The following is a 23,783-nucleotide window of genomic DNA, read 5'->3' as shown; positions in this document are numbered from 1 at the left end:
TCTTAAACATTTGTAATGTGCTCTGCTGAATAAACTCTCAAACAATTTCTTTTTTCTACTTAAAATTATTCTGAGATATATGACATTCGATGGAACTTTCATAAGAGAGGCCAAAAGCAGAAATAATTTTTAAAAGGGCGGAGGAGTATTACTGACATTGTCTGACCTTCAAGTAAATAAAGCAAATCTGGATTTGTGATCCTGTGAACTATGCCAGTCATATGGCATTTTCAAAAAAATATTTTAGGGACCAGTCCTCCCAGTGTTATTTAGCATCTCATGTAACAATGAGAGCTTATCATTTAGAAAAGTGAAAATTGTTGCTGTGATGTGTGCAGTTGATAGAGAATAGAAATAGCCTTCTCAGTAGCTAATAAAGTGCCATCTGGAAACACCTTTCAACACTGATGTTACATTTTATTTTTTTAATGCACCAGAGACTGCATGGAAAATTAGGTTTTGTGAAAGCTAGCAAAGTGGCATGGCCGTTGCCTTTCCTTGGGAATTTGTCATTTATATTTATGATATTGTTTCTAAACTGACAAGGTGACTCAAATCAAATCTACTTGCAGGACTTATTTTAAATGTGCTGCTGTAGATTTGTATATATCACAAACCCACACCTTGAAAACTAACTAAATAAATATCATTCCTATGTACTCATCTCCTCTGATATCTTTGGTAGTCAATGTAAAATAGAAGATCAGCTTTTGTTTTCCTTCCAGCCTTAATGGAGTAAAACAGATAGTCCATTGTATTATTGGATAACTCATACATTTGTTTTCTCTCTCCCTAAGGGAAGAAAAATGAGCATATCTTCAATTTAGTCTGTCTGAGATGCACGTTCAAGCAAAGAGCATTTAAGAAAAGTATTAAGGTATTAAGAAACCTGAGGCTAAGCAGGACAAGCTGATAACTTGCCCAGAATCCAAGAGCTGGGAAGAGACTGAAATAGAGCTGCAACCCAGGTCAGTCTATTGCCCAAGTCCATGCTGTCTCTGAAACTCAGTATGTTCACTGAATTGAGCTGAGATATAAAGTCCTAGGTGTACAACCATAAAAGTCTACAGAGGAAACTTGGTCAATGGGACAGAAAGCAAGAAAGAGAAATTTGTCTTCAAAATGAAATCAGAATCTTAGAAATAGAGGGCATTTTATCCATCAATACCCACGATTAAGTTACTTCCACATCATCTGCACACACACATGTGCACATGCATGTGCACACACACACACAAATATTCACATGCATCTGTGTTAAAAATACTCCAATTATTGAATATGAATAAAGAAACTGACAGAGAAAATGTGTTTATACCAAGAGGTTCGCATGCAGCATTTCTTAGCACACTGTTTCCTTTCCACTGTTGGTTCCCTATGGAGTGCACAGTTCCTATCAACATTATCCTAGGAAGTATACTATCACACATACATTGGCATTTCCTGGTTCTTGAGTTAAATTTGACCTCAGTAAAGCCATATTTGCATGCAAGATAAACTGTAGGGTGGTAGAGTGAATGACAGCCTAAGCTGCACACAAGTAACTAAAAAATATTTTTGCTGCCAATTTCCTGTTGTTCAGTAAAACCCATTGCAAGAACTGCCATGATAATCTCCCCTTCCTCATCCCTTTCCCCATTCTATTACACAAATCCCCTATTGACAGTATTACTTCCTATATAATCTCTCCTAGATCAAAATGTATGTGTATAAATGACCTATTATGGATGGTATGTTAACATCTCTATCAGAGTAATTTAGTTTACTCTGAGTTCTACCTAAAAGTAAAGGTGTGGTCTACTGCTAAATAAATTTACAGCACAATGTAGCATGCAGGAAACTGTTTTGTGGCAGCATCTCTGAAATCGTAAGAGCTGATTTTTTGTTATTGTTCTACAATTTATTGTCCCACTGAATAGTGACTTTGAAGAATTTCAGAAGTTTTGAATGAGTAAAACTGCTTTTTAATATCATGTATATTATGGTAATCTCAAGTAGCCACATCCTCAGAAAAAAAATAGAGGAAAGGTATTTCACATGACCATTTTTACTCTTCTCAAGAATGGTTCATACGTACAGATTGGCTAACTATTGAATGTTTAAAGAACCTTATCTGGATTCTTAGCAAATGGAAGTCTAGAATTATTCCAAATGCCTTCTATAGTAAAGTCTGACATCTGGGAAAATAGAAAAAAATCATTCTGAATTTTGGCACACACACAAAAAATCCTTTCTGTTCCTGGATTCTTCACCTGATGAGCAAAATAAATCTTAATGAAGGAGCCAAGTTCTTTGGGAGAAAGAGCTTTCTTTTTGGATAAGCCAAATAGGAAGTGATTAAATTTTCTCACCTAAAATAGGTAGTAAACATAGGTTATCTCAATTATTTGACCTATTGCAAGCATCATCTCTATGAACCACTTCATATGAATGGTGCTGTCAATCTAAAAACATATCAGTCATGTCTGAAAAGTTTTTCTCCCCCAGATAATAAAATTGTTTCCCAGTAATCTAGTTATCAGATTCTTTTGTGACCAATAACATGTATTTAGTACAACCACCCTGGGTGAGTATGGGTTTTACAAAATGGATTGAAAGTAAGGGGTCTACTGTGAGCTAACTTATGCTTTTAATACACAATCCTAAAGGATTTCAAAGCAGGTCAACCATATGTCATGACTTTGGAAGTATGTCTTTAATCACAGAGGCCTTGGCCAATCCTAGGCAAAAAGGAAATGCTACTTGAAATTAGTGAGCTAATTCAGTTTTTTAAAAAAGGTATCACAGTAAAATGTTAATAAATGATAAAATTCATACCCTATATTTTCAATCTTACTCCTTTTATGAATTTCATGTTCTGTCCATTTAATGCCTGTCATTATTTAGGCTCCAGATGTTGTCTATTTTTTGAAACTTTTGTTTCTCTCACAGAAGAAGGTTAGCAACCTCTTTTATCTTCTCATAACACTATGTGGAGACCTACTTCATGACATGTACTTACAATCTTTTTATCAGTTCATCTTCTGCAAATTGGCTACCAGCTCCTCAAGGAGAAGAATCATATGGTATGCAAACTTTTGTTTTCAAGGGTTAGACATGAGACTGTTATAAATTACAATAATAATTTCTATAGGAAACATTTATTGTGGTTTTCACCATATGATGCATAGTTCCAAAAAGTTGTATGCATTATCTCATTTAATTATTGTAACAAATATTTGAGCTCTATTATTATCCCTTTTTTTAAAACAAAAATCTGCAGCACAAAGTATGCAGGGCTACAACAGTGCATGCCGACAAATAGCTCTCTCTGCAGTTGGACATTGTGTGATCCGTGCACAATTAGCAATGGCCCTTGCAGTCAGTGTTTTTAGAATTAAATTTAAATGTTCTGTCCTGGCAAGTGGCTCATGCCTACAACTCTAGCACTTTGGGAGGCTGAGGTGGGTGGATCACTTGAGCTCAGAAGTTCAAGACCAGCCTGGCCAACATGGTGAAACCTTGTCTCTACTAAAAATACAAAAATGTGCTAGGCCTGGTGATGCACACCTGCAATCCCAACTACTTGGGAGGCTGAGGCATGAGAATTGCTTGAACCTGGGAAGCAGATGTTGCAGTGAGCTAAGATCGTACCATTGCACTCCAGCCTAGGTGACAGAGCAAGACTCCATCTCAAAAATAAATAAATAAATGTTCAACTTACTATTAAGCTTTCTTAGTGCATTTGCAATTTTTTCAAATAAGATTTTTAGAGTCATAGATACCCTAAACCAATGAGAATATATTACACGCAAAGAGTGCCATCTACCTAGTGTCCTTCAATATTTGATGTCTAGGTAACCACTTTATTCTGTCTTCCAAAACATTGCCACTAATAATGCTCTGATGGCCATGTGGTCTGATGAGAATGACAAAACTTAAAAAAGGCAATAGGACAGAATTCTTAAAGTCAAATCAAGATGGTTCAGAAAACTTGAGAATGTCATCAGTGTGCCTCTACTTTTCTATCCCCTTAAGCAAGCTCAGGGCTGAGCTTTCCATTCACAGAAGAAATTGAACAGCAAAATGTCTCTTTGCTAAAGAGATACATAGTGTTTATTGGGCATGTGTTGTTCTGCAGAATCACAGGAAAATCTTTGTTTTTATTTTCTAAATGTGATAGCATATCAAAGTTTAACAAATGATAGGCAGCCAATAAAAGGATATGGTATCATGAATTCATAGCATTTGTCTGAATTAATATTTTGTCCATGATTTCAGAATCAAAAGCGTATTGGAATAATCCTGACAGAAGTTATTAAATTCTGCATTTCCCTCTTTTTCAAGACTCTAGGGGAATTATGGCAAATAGTAAGAAGAGGTCAGTATAACAATAAGAGATTTGAATGTAAATGGAGGAAACAGGCCATGAAGAATTAGTAACTTAAAAATGAGTCTATGTGAGTTGGGGATGGATTCCAGAATATAATTCAATATTAATCTCATATTATTCTATTTTCGGTGCTAATGAACTAATCAATTTAGCATGACGTGCAGCACAGTTCATAAACAATTATCAACGTTTAGTTTTATTGACCACAGATCACAATCACAAAGGCTGACCTTAGGAGCATCTAAGTAAATTATTAAACAGACATGCTTTTTCTCAAAGTGTTTGTAGCACTTAAGGGTTTCTTGGATGGGCATCATTTCAAATGCAGTGTCAGGAAAATAGAATAATCCTGAACTTAGGGAGACACCTACAGGTACAGTAGAAAAATAATAATAAAACGAGGATATGAGAACCAGAAAACAATAGCATTATGTTTAATTAGGAAAACCAAAAATGTTTTTCCTTGCAAATATTTTTGAATGCTAAGAGCATTTTTCATAATGATAAGCACAGCATATACAAGGATATCTCAATAGAAATATATGGTTTTCCATTTTATCTCTCAACTTTAGGCTACTTCTAAAATCAAACTTCATCTAATGGCCTAAAAGATGACCCATAGTTCTTTGGAGGTGAATTAAGCTTTACTTGTTGGTAGAAATAGCATTACTTGTCATCATTGTCATTATCATCATCATCATCATATTCATTATTATTTTTACTGAGTAGCAAGAAGCAACAAGCATATTTAGATATTAATCACTTTGGTAAGTTTTTTCTTCAGCTAAAATAAAAATATTTCTGGTGGAATAAACACATTCTGCATTAATAGACATTTTTGCCATAACATACATGGTTTTATTAGATTCTTTTTTAAGAGTAGGTTTTTGACTAGTATGAAGTGCAGGGGAGTTTAAGGATGTGAATGGAGGGTGACAGTGACATTCGGCATAATTTTGTTAGCAAATAGATAGATACAAAGCTGTTTAAAAGCTTCTCCCCTCACCTCCCGCCCCCCTTATATGAATTCCCACTTCATGAGATGAATATAGAAGGAAGAAGTAATCATCCAAATTTTTTGTTGTTGTTTTCTGTTACTTTAATTTAAATCTTCAGTTCAATGCAGGTTTTGCTCAGAGAGGACAACTCTCCAAAACTCTCCTTCACTTCCTGTACTTAAAATATTTATAGAATACTTAAATTTTCATTAAGTTGCAGGAAGAGAATTTTGATGTCTTCAGTATCCCCTAAATACATCATTCTGATGCTCTTCTGATGCCAGAAAAGCTTAGAAAACTCCAGTATTGATAAAAATTATCACTGAGAAAAAATTCCCATAATTTTACTTTTTCCTGATTTTGACATTATACCAGTGTTTTCAGTCACGAATCACAACACATCAAAAGAGTCCCACAGAAAGCAACAAAAATGGGTGAGATGACATAGCAGATTCCACACAGCAAATACCTAAGGATCTAGAGACGTTTTTTAAAAAGATAAAAATCTAGTTTCTGTCAAGCCAATCTTCCAAAATAAAATTATATCCTCTCCATCTCTGACATCTCTGAGCAGCACCTAAGCAAATAAGCTTAGATAATTTGAATTATCTATTGTGTCACTATAATAGCCTTTTAATTCGTATTTCCAGAATTGCCCCCATAAAAAGGCATCTTCTGTCTGCTGTGTTGAAACAATCTTAGATTATTTCTCTTGTTAAAACTCTTACATGGCTCTTTATAATCTTCAGGATAACAATCCAAATTTCTTAACATCATAAGCCTCTAAATAATCTGTTCTCCCCCTAACTTCTTGGTTTCATTCCTTAACATTCATTTATTCCTATAAAAATAATAGTAGGAATAATAATACAATAATAATAACTAATACAAAGTCTGTACTATATGCTAACCATTGTCCTAAATATATTGTTTTTATTGTGAGTATATATATAACATAAAATTGACCATATTAACCATATTTCAATGTAGAGTTCTGGGGACTTAAGAGCATTCACATTGTCCTGCAACCATCACTGACATTCATTTCCAGAACTCTTTTTATCTTGCAAAACTGAAACTCTGTAGCCACTAAAGAATAACTTCCCACTACCGGGCACTGTGGCTCATGCCTGTAATCCCAGCATTGTGGGAGGCCAAGGTGGGCGCGTCACCTCAGGTCAAGAGTCCGAGACCAGCCTGACCTACATGGAGAAACCCCATCTCTACTAAAAATACAAAATTAGCCAGGCGTGGTGGGGCATGCCTGTAATTCCGGCTACTCTGGAGGCTGAGGCTGGAGAATAGCTTGAAACCGGGAGGCAGAGGTTGCAGCGAGCCGAGATCGTGCCATTGCACTCTAGTTTGGGCAACAAGAGCAAAACTCCGTCTCAAAAAATAAAATAAAAAATAAAAATAACTTCCCATTCTCCCCTTCCCTTCCATCTCCGGGTGACCACTATTCTACTTCTTTCTCTGTGAATTTGACTACTATAGAAACCTCATACAATTGGAATCATACAGTACTTTTTTTTTTAACTGACTAATTTTATTTACCAAAATGTCTTCAATGACCCATATGCATATTGTAGCATGTGTCAAGTTTTCTTCCTTGTTAAGGCTGAATAATAGTCATTGTAATTATATACCACATTTTGTTTATCATGGACTAGGGTTATTTCTACCTTTTGGCTGTTATGAGTAATGTTGCCATGTGCTATGAACATCTGTGTCTTCGTTTACTTGGAGTGTCATAACAAAATACCAATAACTGGATGGCTTAAACAACAGGTACTTATTTCTGTTATTCCAGAATAGGCATTTCTGGAGGCTGGGAAGTGGAAGATTGAGATGCTAACCAATTCAGCTCCTGGTGAGGATTCTCTTGAAGATGGCTGCCTTCTTACTGCATCCTCACCCCACCAGGAAAAGGAGAGCAAACTCTCTTGTATCTCCTTACAAGGGCACTAATTCTATCATGAGGCTTCTATCCTCATGATGGCATCCAAACTTAATTACCTCCCGAAGACCCTACCTCCAAATACCATTACATTGAGGGTAAGCACTTCAAAATAAAAGTTTAGCGGAATCACAAACATTCAGTTCATAACAATCATGTACAAATCTGTTTGAGTCCTGCTTTCAAGTCTTTTGAGTATATACCCAGAAATGGAATTGTTGGATTATGTGATAATTCTGTTTAAGTTTTTTGAGGAATCACCATATCATTTTCCACTGCATCTGCACCATTGTATATTCCCATTAGTAATAAATGTACAAGATTCCAATTTTTCTACATCCTTGCCAACATTTGTTCAGTATGAGACTTTTTTCCTCTAATAGCCATCCTAATGGACATGAAGTAGCATTTCATTGTAGTTTTGATTTGCATTTACCTAATGACTAGCAATATTGACCATTTTTAAAATGTGTTTATTAGCCATCTGTGTAACTTCTTTGGAGAAATGTCTATTTAAGGCTTTTGTCCATTTTAAAACCAGGTTGATTTGTTACTGTTATGAGTTCTTTATATTCTAGATATCAGTCCTTAATCAGGTGCATGACTTGTAAATATATTCTCCCACGGTGTGGATTGCCTTTCCACTCTGTTGATAGTGTCCTCTGTTATACAAAAGTTTTTAATTCTGATGAACCCTGACTTATTTATTTTTTTCTTTTACTGCTTGGTTTTTGGTTTCATATAGAATAAATAATTGCCAAATCCAATGACATGAAGGTTCTCCTCTATATTTTCTTCTAGAATTTGAGGTTTAACTTTTATGCTTAGATCTTTAATTCAATTGAGTTAATTTTTTAGCATAATTCTCATACATTATGTTTTATTTTTTTGTAATTTTAGTGCAAGTTAAGGACCCAACTTTATTTTTTGGCATGCAGATATTTAGTTTTCCCAGGACCATTTTTGATTGCCCAAATTTACTGCCTGCGGGCAGTTTCCAAGCCACAGCACAAGGAATAAAATAAAAGGAGAATGTGGCTATCTCACTGAATTGAGACTGAGATCAGAGCTGAGGAAGCCAAAGCAGCTAGAATTTGCAGGGCAGAATATCAAAGAAGGAGATGTTGCATAGGAAAAGAGATCTGGAAATTTTCAGTCTTTGCTCTGAGGACTGATCCATGTAAGCATGTTTGTTGTGAAACTCCATAAAACCAAGGAAAAAAACACCAAATACCAGTAGGCCAAACAATTAATTCATTGCATGTACAAAGGGTTAGGAATAGTTAGTTCACTTTGCCACTGTCTACAGTGAAGAGACCTCATAATACACATGACATTAAGTAGAATCCTCAGAAAAATGGGAAGTTTAAAAATGGCACTAAATTAGCCCTACTGTAAAGGCTGTTCTTGATCCAGTCTAACAAAGCTTAAAAGCAAGCATGGGCCTGGGCGCAGTGGCTCATGCCTGTAATCCCAGCACTTTAGGAGGCCGAGGTGGGCAGATCACAAGGTCAGAAATTTGAGACCAGCCTGGCCAACAAGGCAAAACCCTGTCTCTCCTAAAAATACAAAAATTAGCCAGCCATGGTGGAGGGTGCCTGTAGTCCCAGCTACTTAGGAGGCTGAGGCAGGAGAATCACTTGAACCTGGAAGGCAGAGGTTGCACCTGCAGAGTGAGCACCTGTACTGCAGCCTAGGTGACAGAGTGAGAAGACTGTCTCAGGAAAAAAAAAAAAAAAAAAAAAACAAGCATGGAGAAAACTCACACTCAAACTAATCTGCAAGTACTTTAACTTTGTGAGAGGATGTGGTTTAATGCTCTTTGAAGGAATGCAACTGATATGGTTTGGCTGTGTCCCCACCCAAATCTCATCTTCATTTATAATCCGCACTTGTTGGAGGGACCTGGTGGGAAGTGATTGGATAGTGGGGGTGATTTCCCCCAGGCTGTTCTTATGATAATAAGTTCTCACAAGATCTGATGGCTTAAAAGTGTGGCACTTCCTCTCTCTCTCTCTCTTTCTCTGTCTGCCCTGCTGCCGTGTAAGACATGCCTTGCTTCCCCTACACCTTCTGCCATGACTAAATTTCCTGAGGCCTCCCCAGCCATGTGAAAATGGAATAACAGCAATAACCCCAGCAGAACTGTGAGTCAATTAAATCTCTTTTCTTTATAAATTACTCAGTTTTAGGTATTTTCTTATAGCCATGTGAAAATGGAAAAACACAGCAATCAAACTCATAACTTAACATCAAAAAATTTACAGTATCGGTCATCTAATGGGCAATTACCAGATCTACAAAAAAAGCAACATAACCCATAACCAGGAAGAAAAAAAATCAATAACTGAATGCATTCGCCAAAATGACAGGACTAATAGAATTGTCAGGTGAAAACCTTAGCACAGCTAATATATTACAAATATGTTCAAAAATGTAAAAAAAAAAAGTGACAAATCAGAGAAATAGAAAGCTACAAAAGAGGCCCAAATGTAGCTTCTAGAGATGAGAAACGCAGTGTCCAAATGAAAAATATGTCACTATTGTTAGGGAAACAGCCTCCTCAATTTTAGTTAGGAAACATATGATTCAGAATTCTTGAATGACTTAACTAGCACTTTATTATCAGAAGACTATTAGTTGGAAACATCTTTCCTGTATTCTCCAGTCTGGAGTGTTTTTTTCCCTATATTTTATATATTTTTCTATATTTTTAACAATACTTCGTACAAGACTTTGAAAGAGTCCAAGATTCAACAAATGAACTTCCCTTCTCCAGATTAGTTTTTGATAGAACACTGCAGAGAGCTAAGATGTGATACAAGTAGCCTACTTATAATATTGCTAGAAATACTTTGTTTGCTTTCCCTGTAGTTGTGGAACTCCATGTATTATAGCCAGAAGTTCCACCTGAGTCTATTTACTCCTAACTCATTTGGGAAGAAGAGTCAATAAAATGGTGTCTATAACCAGAGCAGTCTTCAAAGGAAAAGTGGTGCCTGCTCTGTATAACAATTGCTGTTAGTTGTTACAATCTTGGAAAAGTTTTATGTATTTACTAATCCCAGTTGACATATATTCATTAATAACATAGCAGAAGCTCTGAGAATAATTTTTTAAAAGACTGGGTTTGAGAAAGTATATCCCCAGATGCTTTTGATGCAAATGTTTGATTCAATACAAAAGTGATTCTTCTTCAAACTTTTTTTGTCACCAACTATATATGTACTGACTCCAAATTTTGGACTGTCCGTGGAATAACATATAGCAAACATGAGTAGTTATAAATCTTGATAATGTGCCTTTCTTCAGATATGAATATGAAAACTGCTGAGGCTGGAGCCAGCAGACTAGGCCCTAGACAAGCTATAAATACCATCTCATCTTGGTTAAATCTTTTTCCTTTCTTTTCATCAGTTGCCTATCTATAAAGTGAGGGGATATGATGACTTTGCAACGTGTAATGTGTCAATTTAGCTAGAATTAACTACAGTCTCCAAAATTCCCTTTGTAGTATATTTCCAGTTAGGGTGAGAAACAAAGTGTAAGATATTCCCTCTCTTTTGCGAATTAAGAGAATGGAAAGGACAGTCATTCTGTAGCACACACACAAATATATTCTCCCCATTGGTCAAACACTAATCTCTGAATAATGCCAGAAAGAAATTTTGTTTATATAATTAAAGTCCCTAAACAATTGACTTGAATCAAAAAGGAGATTATCCTGAGCTAGCCATCTGACAATCAGATAAAAGCTCACTAGACAAAGAAAATGTGGCACATATACACCATGGAATACTATGCAGCCATAAAAAAGAATGAGTTCATGTCCTTTGTGGGACATGGATAAAGTTGGAAACAATCATTCTCAGCAAACTAACACAGGAACAGAAAACCAAACATCGCATGTTCTCACTCATAAATGGGAGTTGAACAGTAACACTTGGACAGAGGGAGGCGAACATCACACACTGGGGCCTGCTGGGGGTGGGGGTAAAGAGGAGGGACAGCATTAGGACAAATACCTAATGCATACGGGGCTTTAAAAACCTAGATGATGGGTTGATGGGTGCAGCAAACCACCATGGCACATGTATAACTATGCCTGTGCTGTTCCAGCTGGCTCTCACACACACACTCAAACACACTCACACACATACACATTCACACACACATTTCTCCTACTGACTCTACTCTGATTGAACCCTGATTGATATGAGTTTAAGTTAGTTAATGACTGAGTTCCTTATTTCTTCTTTTCAGGTATGTATGTGTATGTGGTGTGTTTCTCACAGATGAACTATTGATTCTTCCATTAGCCTGTAAACAAAGCAAACAAAGGTATCTAGATCAAACTGGCTATGAATGCAAAATTTTCTTCCTCTGTCAGTTGCCTCACTGGCACCATGCATCGTAATTCTAATCTTATCAAAGATGAAATAGCTGTAACTAAGATTGGGCACTATTAGATTGAGGAGGTGCTGACCTGTGAAACAACGCATATGTCAGTAAGTTAAATTGCTCTGTGCAGTATGTTTTGGTTGCACTTTATAATTGTCACTAGAATCTTCTACTTTGAATCAGATGTATTCAATGAAAGGAAATGAGAAAAGTAGTTGTCTTCCTGATTCATTAATTATTTTCTTATACTATTTGGTGAATATGGGATAGTTTATCTGTATAAGACACCTATCCACTTTTTACATATACTTGGTTATTTTCCTGATAATTTCAAAAAGTCTGTTCATTGCTGGGCATAGAAGGTTTCATCCAAAAATAAAGACAGTAATAAAAGACAAACTTTCTTTTGGAATCTTTTGGAATATAAATAACACTAAAGTGTTTAACTTTTAACATTTTCTGAATTTAAAAATAATGAGAAAATTTAATCTTAGAGTCAGGCTAGATTTAATTTCTATGACTTATGCCACTGGCTATTTCAGAAAATAGGTTTTCAAATAGTAAGGTTATCCAAGTTCAGGTAAAAATAAACATATAATGGATGTGAAATCTGGTAGCAGGTGGCTGCTATTCTTCCTCCCAAAATAGTCTACTCAACAGATATGAATGTCAAGAACTGTAAACTCTTTAAGGATGAGTTTATTTCACATGTCATCCAGCACACAACTGAACCCAGCACAGAAAACAAATACTTATTAAACTAGTATGCATTTCTTTACAAGGAAAAGTCAATAAAATGACATAGTCAATATATTATTGGACTTGAGGTCAGAGTGTTCATCTGTAAAATGGGAACAATAATCATGACAATACCATTCAGACAATCATATTCTGAAAACTATATACATTGTATTACAGTGAATTTGTAAATTCTATAGTAATATATTTATCTTGTAATACTCTCCCAAAGATTGTTCTCTGATCTAATACAATAGAAATTTATTACAAAACATAATTGTTCATTTTATATTCATGTAATGGATCATGTTAACAATAAAGGACCACTTTCCTTCTTATTTTTAAAATTTTTATTTTTTATTTTACATTCTGGGGAACATGTGCAGATTTGTTACATAGGTAAATGACAACTTTCCTTCTTTAGTGAGCAAATCTTTCAATAAGCAAAGTACAGGTGTTCTTTGTGCTATTTTTATTTTTGCAATTTATGTTTAATGAGCAAATCTATGCAAGGTAGCATCTTTCTAGATCTGGAAAGTTAAAATCTTTCTATATCATAGACCTACACTCACAGTTGATATCACCATTCTAGACAAAGCCATAGCTACAACCTAAGCACTTTCATTTAAAGGAATGCTCATAAACATCCACTGTCCTGGGTCTAGAGCCAAGCCCAGAAATAACAAGGTCAGATGGCCATGCTCAGGAAGAAAGTAAAATCAGACTTGAAGAAATAATGCTGTCAATTTCCCTATATTCCAACCTGCTGTGCTTGATTTTAATACTTCTTTTATCAAGGTGATTCTGGAAGAATTTGGCTGAGGACTCCACCCAAAATCTCTTTCCCTATGTAATTATACTCTGCTATTTTTTCAAGATAGGTGTTTATTAATACATAGATTTTATTTTCTGGTGCTCAAGACAATGTAACGCTAAACTGACAAACAGAGTTTTTTTAGGTACAGTTTAATTCTTAATATAAAAAGTAAACAGATTTATAAGAAACATTCTAATAAATACATCACTATGATTTTTTAAAATAATACCTTTGTCTAGAATTCTTGATAAAGTATTGTTACAGAGAGTTTTTAGGAAATTTTTTTTTAATTTTTGAAGTGAAACTGCATGTACATACCTTTAGCATGATACCAGGCTTATAAGCAAGGTATTTTAAAGTAAAGCTTTCAAGGAAAGTACAAATCGGGTATTGAAATTAAATCGAAGACACAGCTTTACTCTCTTTTTTGATCATAATTAAAATAATATTTCAGAAAAAAGCTAAAACCAAAAGAGGATATTATACAGATTGCTGCTTCTTTTCCAAACACTTCTCAATATCATCAAGCACTTCAACGGCAGCCTTTGGAATTCGAGTCCCAGGACCAAATACATTGGAAACACCAGCTTCAAACAGAAATTCATAATCCTGTCGAAAGAATTTGTTTAATCAATAAGCCACACTATTTCCATTTTCAAGGAAAAAAACAAAAGAACAATAAAGCCTGTCCTTTCTTCTTTGTCCTTCAATTACCCAAAACCTTTCAACTGGTATACTATTGGCATTTGCGGCTAAAAATTTCTTCCTTGATTGGGACTGCTACTAATAGCCATTAGAACCAGCCTCCCAGCCCAAGTCATTTAAAAAACAAAACACACCCTGCCCATTTTCTAAATACCTCTATGTGTTGTTTGTGGCAGGAAGCTGGATATCCTGACTGAGAACTTCTGAGCCTTGAGCCATAATTTTCTCTCACCTATATTTTCACTCCTTGTCATTATTTGTGTTAAATTTAGTATCATGTGATAAGTTTAAGCTTAAAAAACTATTTTCTCCTAGGTAATTTTTGTCTGCAGTTAGTGAATGGTGGCACTTTGAATTTGGACACCTGACAGATTTTCTATAAATGAAAATAAGCTCATTTTTTTCATTCTCTTTTGCTGTTGCTGCTTTTTTAGTTTATTTTAACAAAGTATGAGTGAAAAGATTTCCAGGGTACAAATAATACTGCAGGATTTAGGCTGTTTTAACATCTGAACATTTGTAGGTACAATATTAATTGAGGTTAGGATGTGCTATACGAACCTGATCCTTATCCAGTAGGGTGTTCATATATGACAGGACAGTCTGATTTCTCTCTATTGTTGCAGCACCCTTTTTAAGAGCACTCATTTCAAGTGATTACATTTGGATAATAAATGATATGGTCATGCTAATTACTCCCCAACTACTACTCTTCTGTCTCTATTATATACTTGCAATATTCTTATAATACTATAATACCGCAATAGAACTTAACACATCTCATTGAACTTGTCTCCTTCTAGTCTGTGAAATTCTGAGAGCAGAGATCATGTCCAATCATCTTTGTTTCCCCAGTACTTGACACGTAAAAGTGCACAAAACATGTCATTTTTCTTGAGCAGATCCTATAGAGTTTAAGAGCTCATAAGGGAACTGGATGAAACATGTAATAATAATCATCTCCAAATTAAAGATGATCATATTAATATGTCATATACTTCTCTCTTCCCAAAAGTCCTGTGTACCATTTGTTCTGACATCTGAGTTATGGATTTAGAATGGAGGATTCAACTGGAAAAGAACTGCAAGACGTTCCAACTGAAAAAAGAGTATGTGACTTACTTCTCTTTCTTACATAAGCCTTGTAAAATGTACCTTTGTGAGGGGGTAAAATGATAGCAGTAAGTGAATCTGGGTAAAGAGTATACAGATATTCTTTGTACTATTTTAATTTTTGCACCTTATCTGTTAGTTTGAAACTATTTCCAAATAAAAAATATATTTGAATGTCTTCCACTTAGCTAGGCCAGGGATAGCACAGTGCCTGCTTCATGATGGAAGCAGGCATCGTGAGTCTGCTCAACTTGCTGAAAAAACTTGGAGGTGACTGGTGCTGAGAGAGTTAGAAGATCCTAATTGTAGTAACACACTGGTGAGGACAGACCACATTTATTCATTTAATCAGACTGCAGAACTGTAAGCTCCACATGACAGAAGCTGTATCTGATTAGCCACTATATATTAGTGCCTTCTAATTTAAAAATAAGTGACCTTTAATTAAATAATAGCAACATTTTACATATTCACTGCAAACAAATAGTGAGAAAATACAAGGGTGTTAACTGCTGTAATTATATAATTAGGGATACTCATATTCACACAAAAGTATAAAACAGAAAATAGTCCTTATCCTTAGTCGTTAAACTCATGGGAAAAACACATATGGCAAACACCTAAAGATGTTCTTAGTAATTTAAATATCCAGAGAGTTAATACAACTTATTTGAAATATAATTCTTGAAAATGTCACCTCACTTATATAACAGGACTACGTTTTTTTTTTCTCAACATGAATTCCAATTCGAATGTTTTCTACTAGCTAATTACTTTGGTTCTCACATTTTAATATCATGCCTAGGTATCACAGACTCTAAAACTGCAACACTGATAGAAGTGTTCTGTAGATAGAATAACAACCCTTTATTTTCTCAAATAATGACTTATTTTATGAAAATAATAGGCAAGTATGTTAACAAAAAGAATTTTGTGTTGATTATATCACATTAAATAATGTGTTGTTGGAAAGAAAATAAATACATAGTTTGTTCACTAGCCCCACTTTATTACCAATCTCACAACCTTATTCATATGAATTTTCCCCTTTCACAAGTAGTATATGAATGCACTATTCTATATCCTGAGTTGTAATGGAGGAAAGAAAAAACTGTAGAGCTGGAAAAGAGGTTATACTTCACTGATAGATTCTTGCTATAGTGATGGGACCTTTGTAGCGTCTATGAATCATTTACTTATAGCAGCCTCATAAACAGTTCTTCTAACTTGGTATTTTTTCCATTCTCAGTAAAACAGAAAACCTTGATATAATTGAGAACTGGATTGGAAACAGAACCTATTTGTATCTTAACTATTTTAACTGACGAGGAATGTCATATGTGGAAGGTGTCTCCCCACCTCATTAATAAATTAACCAAGTTATTATTATTATTTGGTTACCAAAATACCATGCCCTAATCAAATTAGCTTAAATAATAAGGGATTTTATAGGACTGTGGAAATGATATAGCTCTGATGTAGGACAACATTTAGGGATGGGAACATCTTGGAGGAAATGGACAAGATAGCTCCTTCTAAATAGAAGCAAGCAAACTACAGGAGTCATCCCCCTCCAGGACAAGGAGTCCTCACTATATCTCTGGCTTATATATAGTGAGGAGTCCTCACTGTATCTCTGGTTTGATATATCCACCATGTATTTACTACCACTGTTCTCTACTCCACTTAAGAGTTTTATTACTTTTTTCCGTTCCTTCTCCATAACTGTTTATTGAGAATGAAGGTAGAGTTATGGACGCATAGGTTACTGGTTTGTAAGGAGGTAGTTCTCTCACTGAAGCTTTGTAAAGTGTAAGTTAAATTATACATAATAAATTGCAATATAACTTGAATACAAAACAACACTGCCCACTTTTATACCTTGTAAAATTTATTTAGTGAAATCACCAGGAAATAATATGTTCCTAAATATTTAACAAATTTATCTTTAGCACCACATATAAGCTATCATTACTAAGGATTCCCATCACAGTACTAGAAAAATAAAGATGAAAAATACCTGAGGTGGTATTACCCCTCCACACATAACAAGAATATCTGGCCGTCCAAGGGAGTTAAGTTCTTTGATGAGCTCAGGAACTAGGGTTTTATGACCAGCAGCAAGGGTGCTTATGCCCACAGCATGCACATCTGCATCCACGGCCTGCTGGGCCACTTCACGAGGAGTCTAGTCAGAAAGTAAAGATAAATCATTGTTTATTACTAGATAATGACTAGAAAAAACTATTTTAAAAGAGTTATACTACTTACATCGACTTTCTACCATTTTCCTCATTAAAAATCTTGACGTGAATATTACTCCATATTTCATCATCCTCAAGCCATAAATACCCCTGATACTGATACTAATGCAACAAACATCAGTGCTGTATTTACTTCCATCACTAGATTTCATCAATGAGGTTTAAATTACACCAAAAAAAAAAAAACCCCACAAATCTTTAATATAAAGAAGAAATATAGGGAAAACAGTACCTTCCATTATAATTTTGTAAAGTACATCTATTTTGTATATTATCAATGTTTATTGAGTGATTGTGCAGTCCAAGCAACATGTTATAGAATCTATGAAGAAGTAAAAGATTAAACACAAAACGCAATGTAAAAAAATGAATCTTAAGGTTTTAAAATAGAACGGGAAAAACAGGTCAGTAAGATGGAGAACGAGGAAGCTCTAGAGTCTTGTTCTCTCACACAGACACAAAAATAATAGCAATATTTAGACCAAAATACCTTTGTGAAAACTCTCGAAACTAACTAAAGGGCTACAGTACCCAAGCAAGCATATAAACACGAGAAGAGAAAGGGCTGAGGAGGATGTGCTGTGGTGAGATTTAACCCATTTTGGACCCCAAGTCATAAAGAATATTTGCAAGTGTCTATTATGAATTGAGTTACCCAAGATCGTATCTACTTTCTACAATAAGTAGTAGAAATTCATACTACTTTGATAATTTACATATATTTAAATCATTTCATATAAAAGGTACTTACAAGTTTCTCATTGTAAATGTAAATTTAAAAATTTGGGAAGGATGACGCCACCTCAGAAACTACTGCACAATTATAAGCACACAAAAATCATCAATCTGTGAATTTTTCTGATTTTGGTAAAATTTTAAGACTCATAATTTTAGTGTAGAAACAAAAGACTCTACCCTTTCAGGTAATGGGACCACATTCTAGGAGATCTCTAAGTCAGTCACACAGCATATAGGCAAAACCTTGAGACTGCGAAAAACATTAACATGTGAAATTAAAACTCTTAAAGAAAATGTGCACATCTTGCTATTCACCTCTTAGAGGTAAGAAATTTAAACATGATTTATCATTCATATCAATGCTACAAAAATGTATTAAATTAAAATTCTATTTAAACAATTCAGTTCTATGCTTTATGCTTACAAAAATTAAACTGTATTTTATATGACTAATTTATTAAATAAATCATCATCCAACTAGAGAATCCTACCTTTAGCCACAGATAACATGTTAAGGTTTTTTTTTAATGATGTAGTATTATGTTAACAAAGTTGGTGGTACTAAAAAGCAAATTACACATGTGTGTGTGTGTGTGTGTGTATTTTGAGACGGAGTCTCGCTCTGTCACCGGGATTGAGTGCAGTGGTGTGACCTCAGCTCACTATAACCTCTGCCTCCCAGGTTCAAGCGATTCCCCTGCCTCAGCCTCCCAAGTAGCTGGGACTGCAGGTGTGCGCCACCACAGCCAGCTCATTTTTTGTATTTTAGTAGAGATGGGGTTTCACCATGTTGACCAGGATGGTCTTGATCTCCTGACCTTGTGATCCACCCGCCTTGGCCTCCCAAAGTGCTAGGATTACAGGCGTGAACCACTGCGCCCAGTCACAAATTATATTTTTCCAGATAGAATATAATGAAGAAATTAACTTTTAGTTATTTGAAAATTTTGTTTACATGACAATAGCTAACAACAATTATTTTAAAATACTTGAATTTTGTGGAAAATATTTCCCCACACTAACCACCAAATACTGGAAATGCATTATACTTGATCGCTATTTAAAACAAACAAAATCTAAAAAAAAGAATGTAAAATTTAATCAAATAAACCAAAGTTGTTTTAACTGATGAAAAACAGAATGGGAAAGTATTCAACATAGAGGAAGAATAAAGGCAATTTAAATATATATATTTGAGATTATTAATAAAATCTACACAAAATGCTTAAGACTAAATAAATTACATATACATATTACTAATTGTGTAAACACATTTACATATTATACACTGTTATCTACCAACACAGTTTAAGGACATATCTCCAGAAGTTTTAGCTAATTCTTTACACCCTCTCGTGTAATATCTAAAAATTCAAAAGGAGGAAACTCTTATTGGGGATTCATCAGAGGCTAAGCTCCCTCAGGCAGGTTTACTTCTCTACTGGTGAAAATGCAATGAATATTCTTTAGTCCTCTTCTCATCTGACCTATCTGTGGTATATAATAACATTATTTCCTTGCCCTTGAAATTCTTTCTTAGTTTTTATCTTGTTACTCATCACATTCCCTTTCATTCCTTTGCTGCCTCCTTCTCTATTTCATTTTAGGCTCTCTTTTCATCTGGTTGTGCATACTCCCCATGAGAAATTACATCCATTTTCTTGCCTTTTAGGTACCATTGATAAGTCTCAAAACCATGTGTCTAACTGAGGCCTCTCTCCTACATTCCAGAGTACATACCCAACTAATACAGTCATCTTCATCTGAACTTTCCACAAGCACTACGAACTCAACATGTCCAAAATTAAATTCACTCTCTGAATTAGTTTCCTAGGGCTTCCGTAACAAATTACCACAAAGTGGGTGGTTTAAAACAATAAAAAATTTATTTTCTCACAGTCCTAAAACCAGAAGGCCAAAATCAAAGTGTTCAGAAGATCATGGTCTCTCCAAAGGCTCTAGATAAGAAAAATTCCTTGCCTCTTCCTAGCATCTGTTGGATGCCAGCAATCCTTGGCATTGCTTCATCTGTAGCTGCATCACTCAAATATCTGTTTCCGTCATCTCAAGGCCTTTTTCCCTATGTGCCTCAGTGCATCTGTCTTCTCTTCTCATAAGGGTAACAGTCATATGGGATTTAAAGTGTACCTTATACCAGTATCTTAAATATATACATCTGCAAAGACCCTATAAGGTCATATTCAGAGACTCCAGGTAGATACGAATTTGGGGAGGACACTGTTCAATCCAGTATAGCATCTTCTCCACCAAACCCATCATTACTTCCTCAAGTACTATCTCAGTAAATGGTCCCACATTCCAACCTGGAAACCTGGAAATCACTGGACTCTTTTTTTCTCTTAAAGACTACCCTGTAGATTATTTGCCAGATATCCTTTAATTCTCTTGCCCTAGTATTACTCTAAGATTCATTCTCTGCCCTGGTCAGTGGCCCCAGGAATCCACCCCTGAATAACACTCTCCTGCTTTCTGACTCTGGAACAGATTTTCCCACTGTTAGAGAAAAAGGCCAATATATTCCTCTCCATGTTTCCTCTCTGCCATGGCACCATGGTTCTGGCAGAGGTATGTCCCTTTGTGACTAATTTTTAGTCAGGTGAGCCCCTTTGAGTGGTGTGCTGGTAAATGATTAACAACCACTTCCCTAGAAAAAAAAATTATGCATACACAAACACACACACACACACACATACACACACACATTAATTATAAATTGTACTGATACAAGGGCTATGTAGCAAACAATTTACAAGTAAGAATAACACATCCATGGCCAGGCACAGTGGCTCACACCTGTAAACCCAGCACTTTGGGAGGCCAAGGTGGGTGGATCACTTGAGCTCAGGAGTGTGAGACAAATAATCAAAAATATTTGATAGTCTTTATTGCAAATAGGAAGTAACCAATTGATTTTCACAGAAAGCTTTCATTAAATTTGCCAAACTTTTGTATCTGTAGCCAGCCTACAGTTGCAATTCAACCATGATTTGACAAAATCAGACTACAGAGAAATAATTATGATCTGATTCAGCAAAGATGTCAGTAATGTCATTGATAAGCAAGTGTAGTTCTGACATAAAAGGACAGGTATTTGTTTACATTAGAGAATTAGACAAAAGGAAAACACAAATGCATATTAGAATTTTACTTGTTTATAAACAATGTGAGTGACACCTTTACAATTTTTTTGAGAGATCTTCAGAGGGAGGGCACCGAGAGTGGACAGAGGGAAGACACAGAAGCTGGGCTGAAGGGGGAGAAAGCTGGGAACACTGTCTGGGGCTACCATGCACCAGGACTCATTTTTTTTTTTTTTTTTTCTGAGATGGAGTCTTGCTCTGTCACCAAGCTGGAGTGCAGTGGCGTGATCTCAGCTCACTGCAACCTCTGCCTCCTGGGTTCAAGCGATTCTTCTGTCTCAGCCTCCCGAGTAGCTGGGACTACAGGTGCGCACCACCACGCCCAGCTATTTTTTTTGTATTTTTAGTAGAGACGGGGTTTCACCACATTGGCCAGGATGGTCTCGATCTCTTGACCTCATGATCCGCCCGCCTCGGCCTCCCAAAGTGTTGGGATTACAGGCGTGAGCAACCGCGCCCAGCCCAGGACTCATTTTTAGATCACAACAGCTCTGGGGGAACAGCCGAGTTGAACTGTCAAGAAGTAACCCACTCTCACCACAGGCCTCTGGAACCCCAGCAGAAGGAGACCCCTCAACCATGGACACTTGGGGTGGCAGGGAACACTGCTTAGAGAAGTGGCAGAAGCAGCAAGCTAGCCGATGTGGAACCCAGATGGTTTGTTGCAAAGAATCTATAGCAGAGCATAGCCAGGGACAGCTAGGCTTTACTTGCTCCCATAGGAGACATTAGCCCTAGAGGAACTGTCTGACCTGATCTCTGTGTCGACCTGATTGCTACACCTAATTCTGCCCAGCAGACAGGGCTGGTCTGACCTGAGCACCCCTTGGTCTGCTGACCTCTTCTGGGGTCCCCAGCCTGGCCATGCCTGCTTGCAGGGCAGTCTTGAGTGCTCTGGGGGCCTGTGCCATATCTTCTGTGCCAGTGGACCGTGCTTGACCAGTGGAGACCACCAGTGATGCACTTACAGCCATGTAGGTTCCTACAGCTATGCACCAGCCAGTCTGCTCTCTCCCCATACTGCAGCATCCCATGGTTCCATGGCAATTTCCCATGTTGCTTTGCCATCCTGTGTCCACATGAGCCGGTTTTGCTTTCCTTGCCCCACCAACTCATGGAAGTGCAGTCTGCTCCCTCTCCCCTCACCAACCACCACTGCAGACAAAGCCTTGGAGGGCACAGAGCTAGCAAGCCCTGCCTCTGCCAGCACTCTTTCCTGGTGCTAACACTGTCCAGAGAACAGTGGATCCTCCCCAAACCTGGGTGATCACACCTGCTTTCTGGGCACAGAGAAGGCACACAGACTTACGCCTGCCATCACCCTGCCCCCAAGCCAGTACCACCTCCAGAGCAACCATGCACACAGTCTCCAGCAGGGCCCCCCACCCTCTCCCAGCTGCATTGCCCTGAGCCACTGTGGTGAATGCCCTCAGGGATGCAGGCACCTCGGCACCTGCTAGCCCTCTGCCATAGCTGCCACACCTGGGTCCTCCCAGAGCAGTGAATTCCAAAACTCAAGGAGCCAGAGAACAAAGTTGGGGCCCAATACAAGTCTCCAGAGTTAGAGCATGCAGTCCAGGAACTGCGAGCTGAGTGCTTGTCCCCTAAAAATGTCCAGAAACAAAGCCAGTCAGCTGAATCCACCTTATACCACAATCAAACTCTCAAGGTCATCAAATAGAATACAAGAAGAAAAACCCATGCAAAGGCCAGCAACCTCAAAGATTGAAGACAGATAAGCCCACCAAGATGAGAAAGAATCAGTGTAAGAACATGAAAACTCAAAAGTCAGAGTTCCTTCTTTCTTCCAACTGACTGCATCACCTTTCTAGCAAGAGTTCTGAACCAGGCTAAGATGGCTGAAATGACAGAAATACAATTCAGAATACAGATAGGAACAAAGATCATTGAGCTACAGGAGTATGCTGAAACCCAATCCAAGAAAGCTAAAAATCATGATAAAACAATGCAGGAGCTGAATGACAAAACAGTCAGTATAGTAACTGACCTGATATTATTGAAAAACACACTACAAGAATTTCATAATGCAATCACAAATATTAATAGCAGAGTAGACCAGGTAGAGGAAAAAACCTCAAGAGCTTGAAGACTGGCTTTCTGAAATAAGACAGGCTGACAAAAATAGAGAAAATAATAAAAAGGAATGAATAAAACCTCTGAAAATATGGGATTAAGTAAAGAAACTGAATCTATGACTCATTTGTGTCCTTGAAAGAGACGGGGAGAATTGAACCAACTTAGCAAACATATTTCAGAATATCATCTATGACAACTTCCCCAACCTACCTAGAGAGACCAACATTCAAATTCAGGAAATGCAGATAGCCCCAGTAAGATACTTCATAAGAAAATCATCCCCAAGATACATAATCATCAGGTTCTCCAAGGTTGAAATGAAACAACAAATGTTAAAATTACCTAGAAAGGTCAGGTCACCTACAAAGGGAAGCCTATCAGACTAACTAGAGACCTCTCAGTGGAAAACCTACAAGCCAAAA

At 36.6% G+C, this 23,783-nt stretch overlaps 1 protein-coding gene across 1 annotated transcript in view; it reads right to left on the bottom strand.

Moving 5' to 3' along the window:
- Window positions 1-12,409: 12,409 nt before the first annotated feature.
- The window catches only part of MMUT (methylmalonyl-CoA mutase), a 41,131-nt gene continuing 29,757 nt past the window's right edge, over window positions 12,410-23,783 (bottom strand). The window contains exons 12-13 of the mRNA XM_012441603.2: window positions 17,122-17,289; window positions 12,410-13,892 (exon numbers count right to left, since the gene is read on the bottom strand). Of these exons, the coding sequence (XP_012297026.2) occupies window positions 13,764-13,892; window positions 17,122-17,289 (297 nt within the window). The 3' untranslated portion in view covers window positions 12,410-13,763. The remainder of the gene's footprint in view (window positions 13,893-17,121; window positions 17,290-23,783) is intronic.

This window comes from Aotus nancymaae, unplaced genomic scaffold (genome assembly GCF_030222135.1).
Source record: "Aotus nancymaae isolate 86718 unplaced genomic scaffold, 86718_ANA_hifiasm-v0.15.2.pri h1tg000040l, whole genome shotgun sequence".
Classification (NCBI taxonomy): domain Eukaryota; kingdom Metazoa; phylum Chordata; class Mammalia; order Primates; family Aotidae; genus Aotus; species Aotus nancymaae.
Note: the sequence above shows the minus strand (reverse complement) of the source record. Positions and strands in the feature narration are given on the sequence as shown.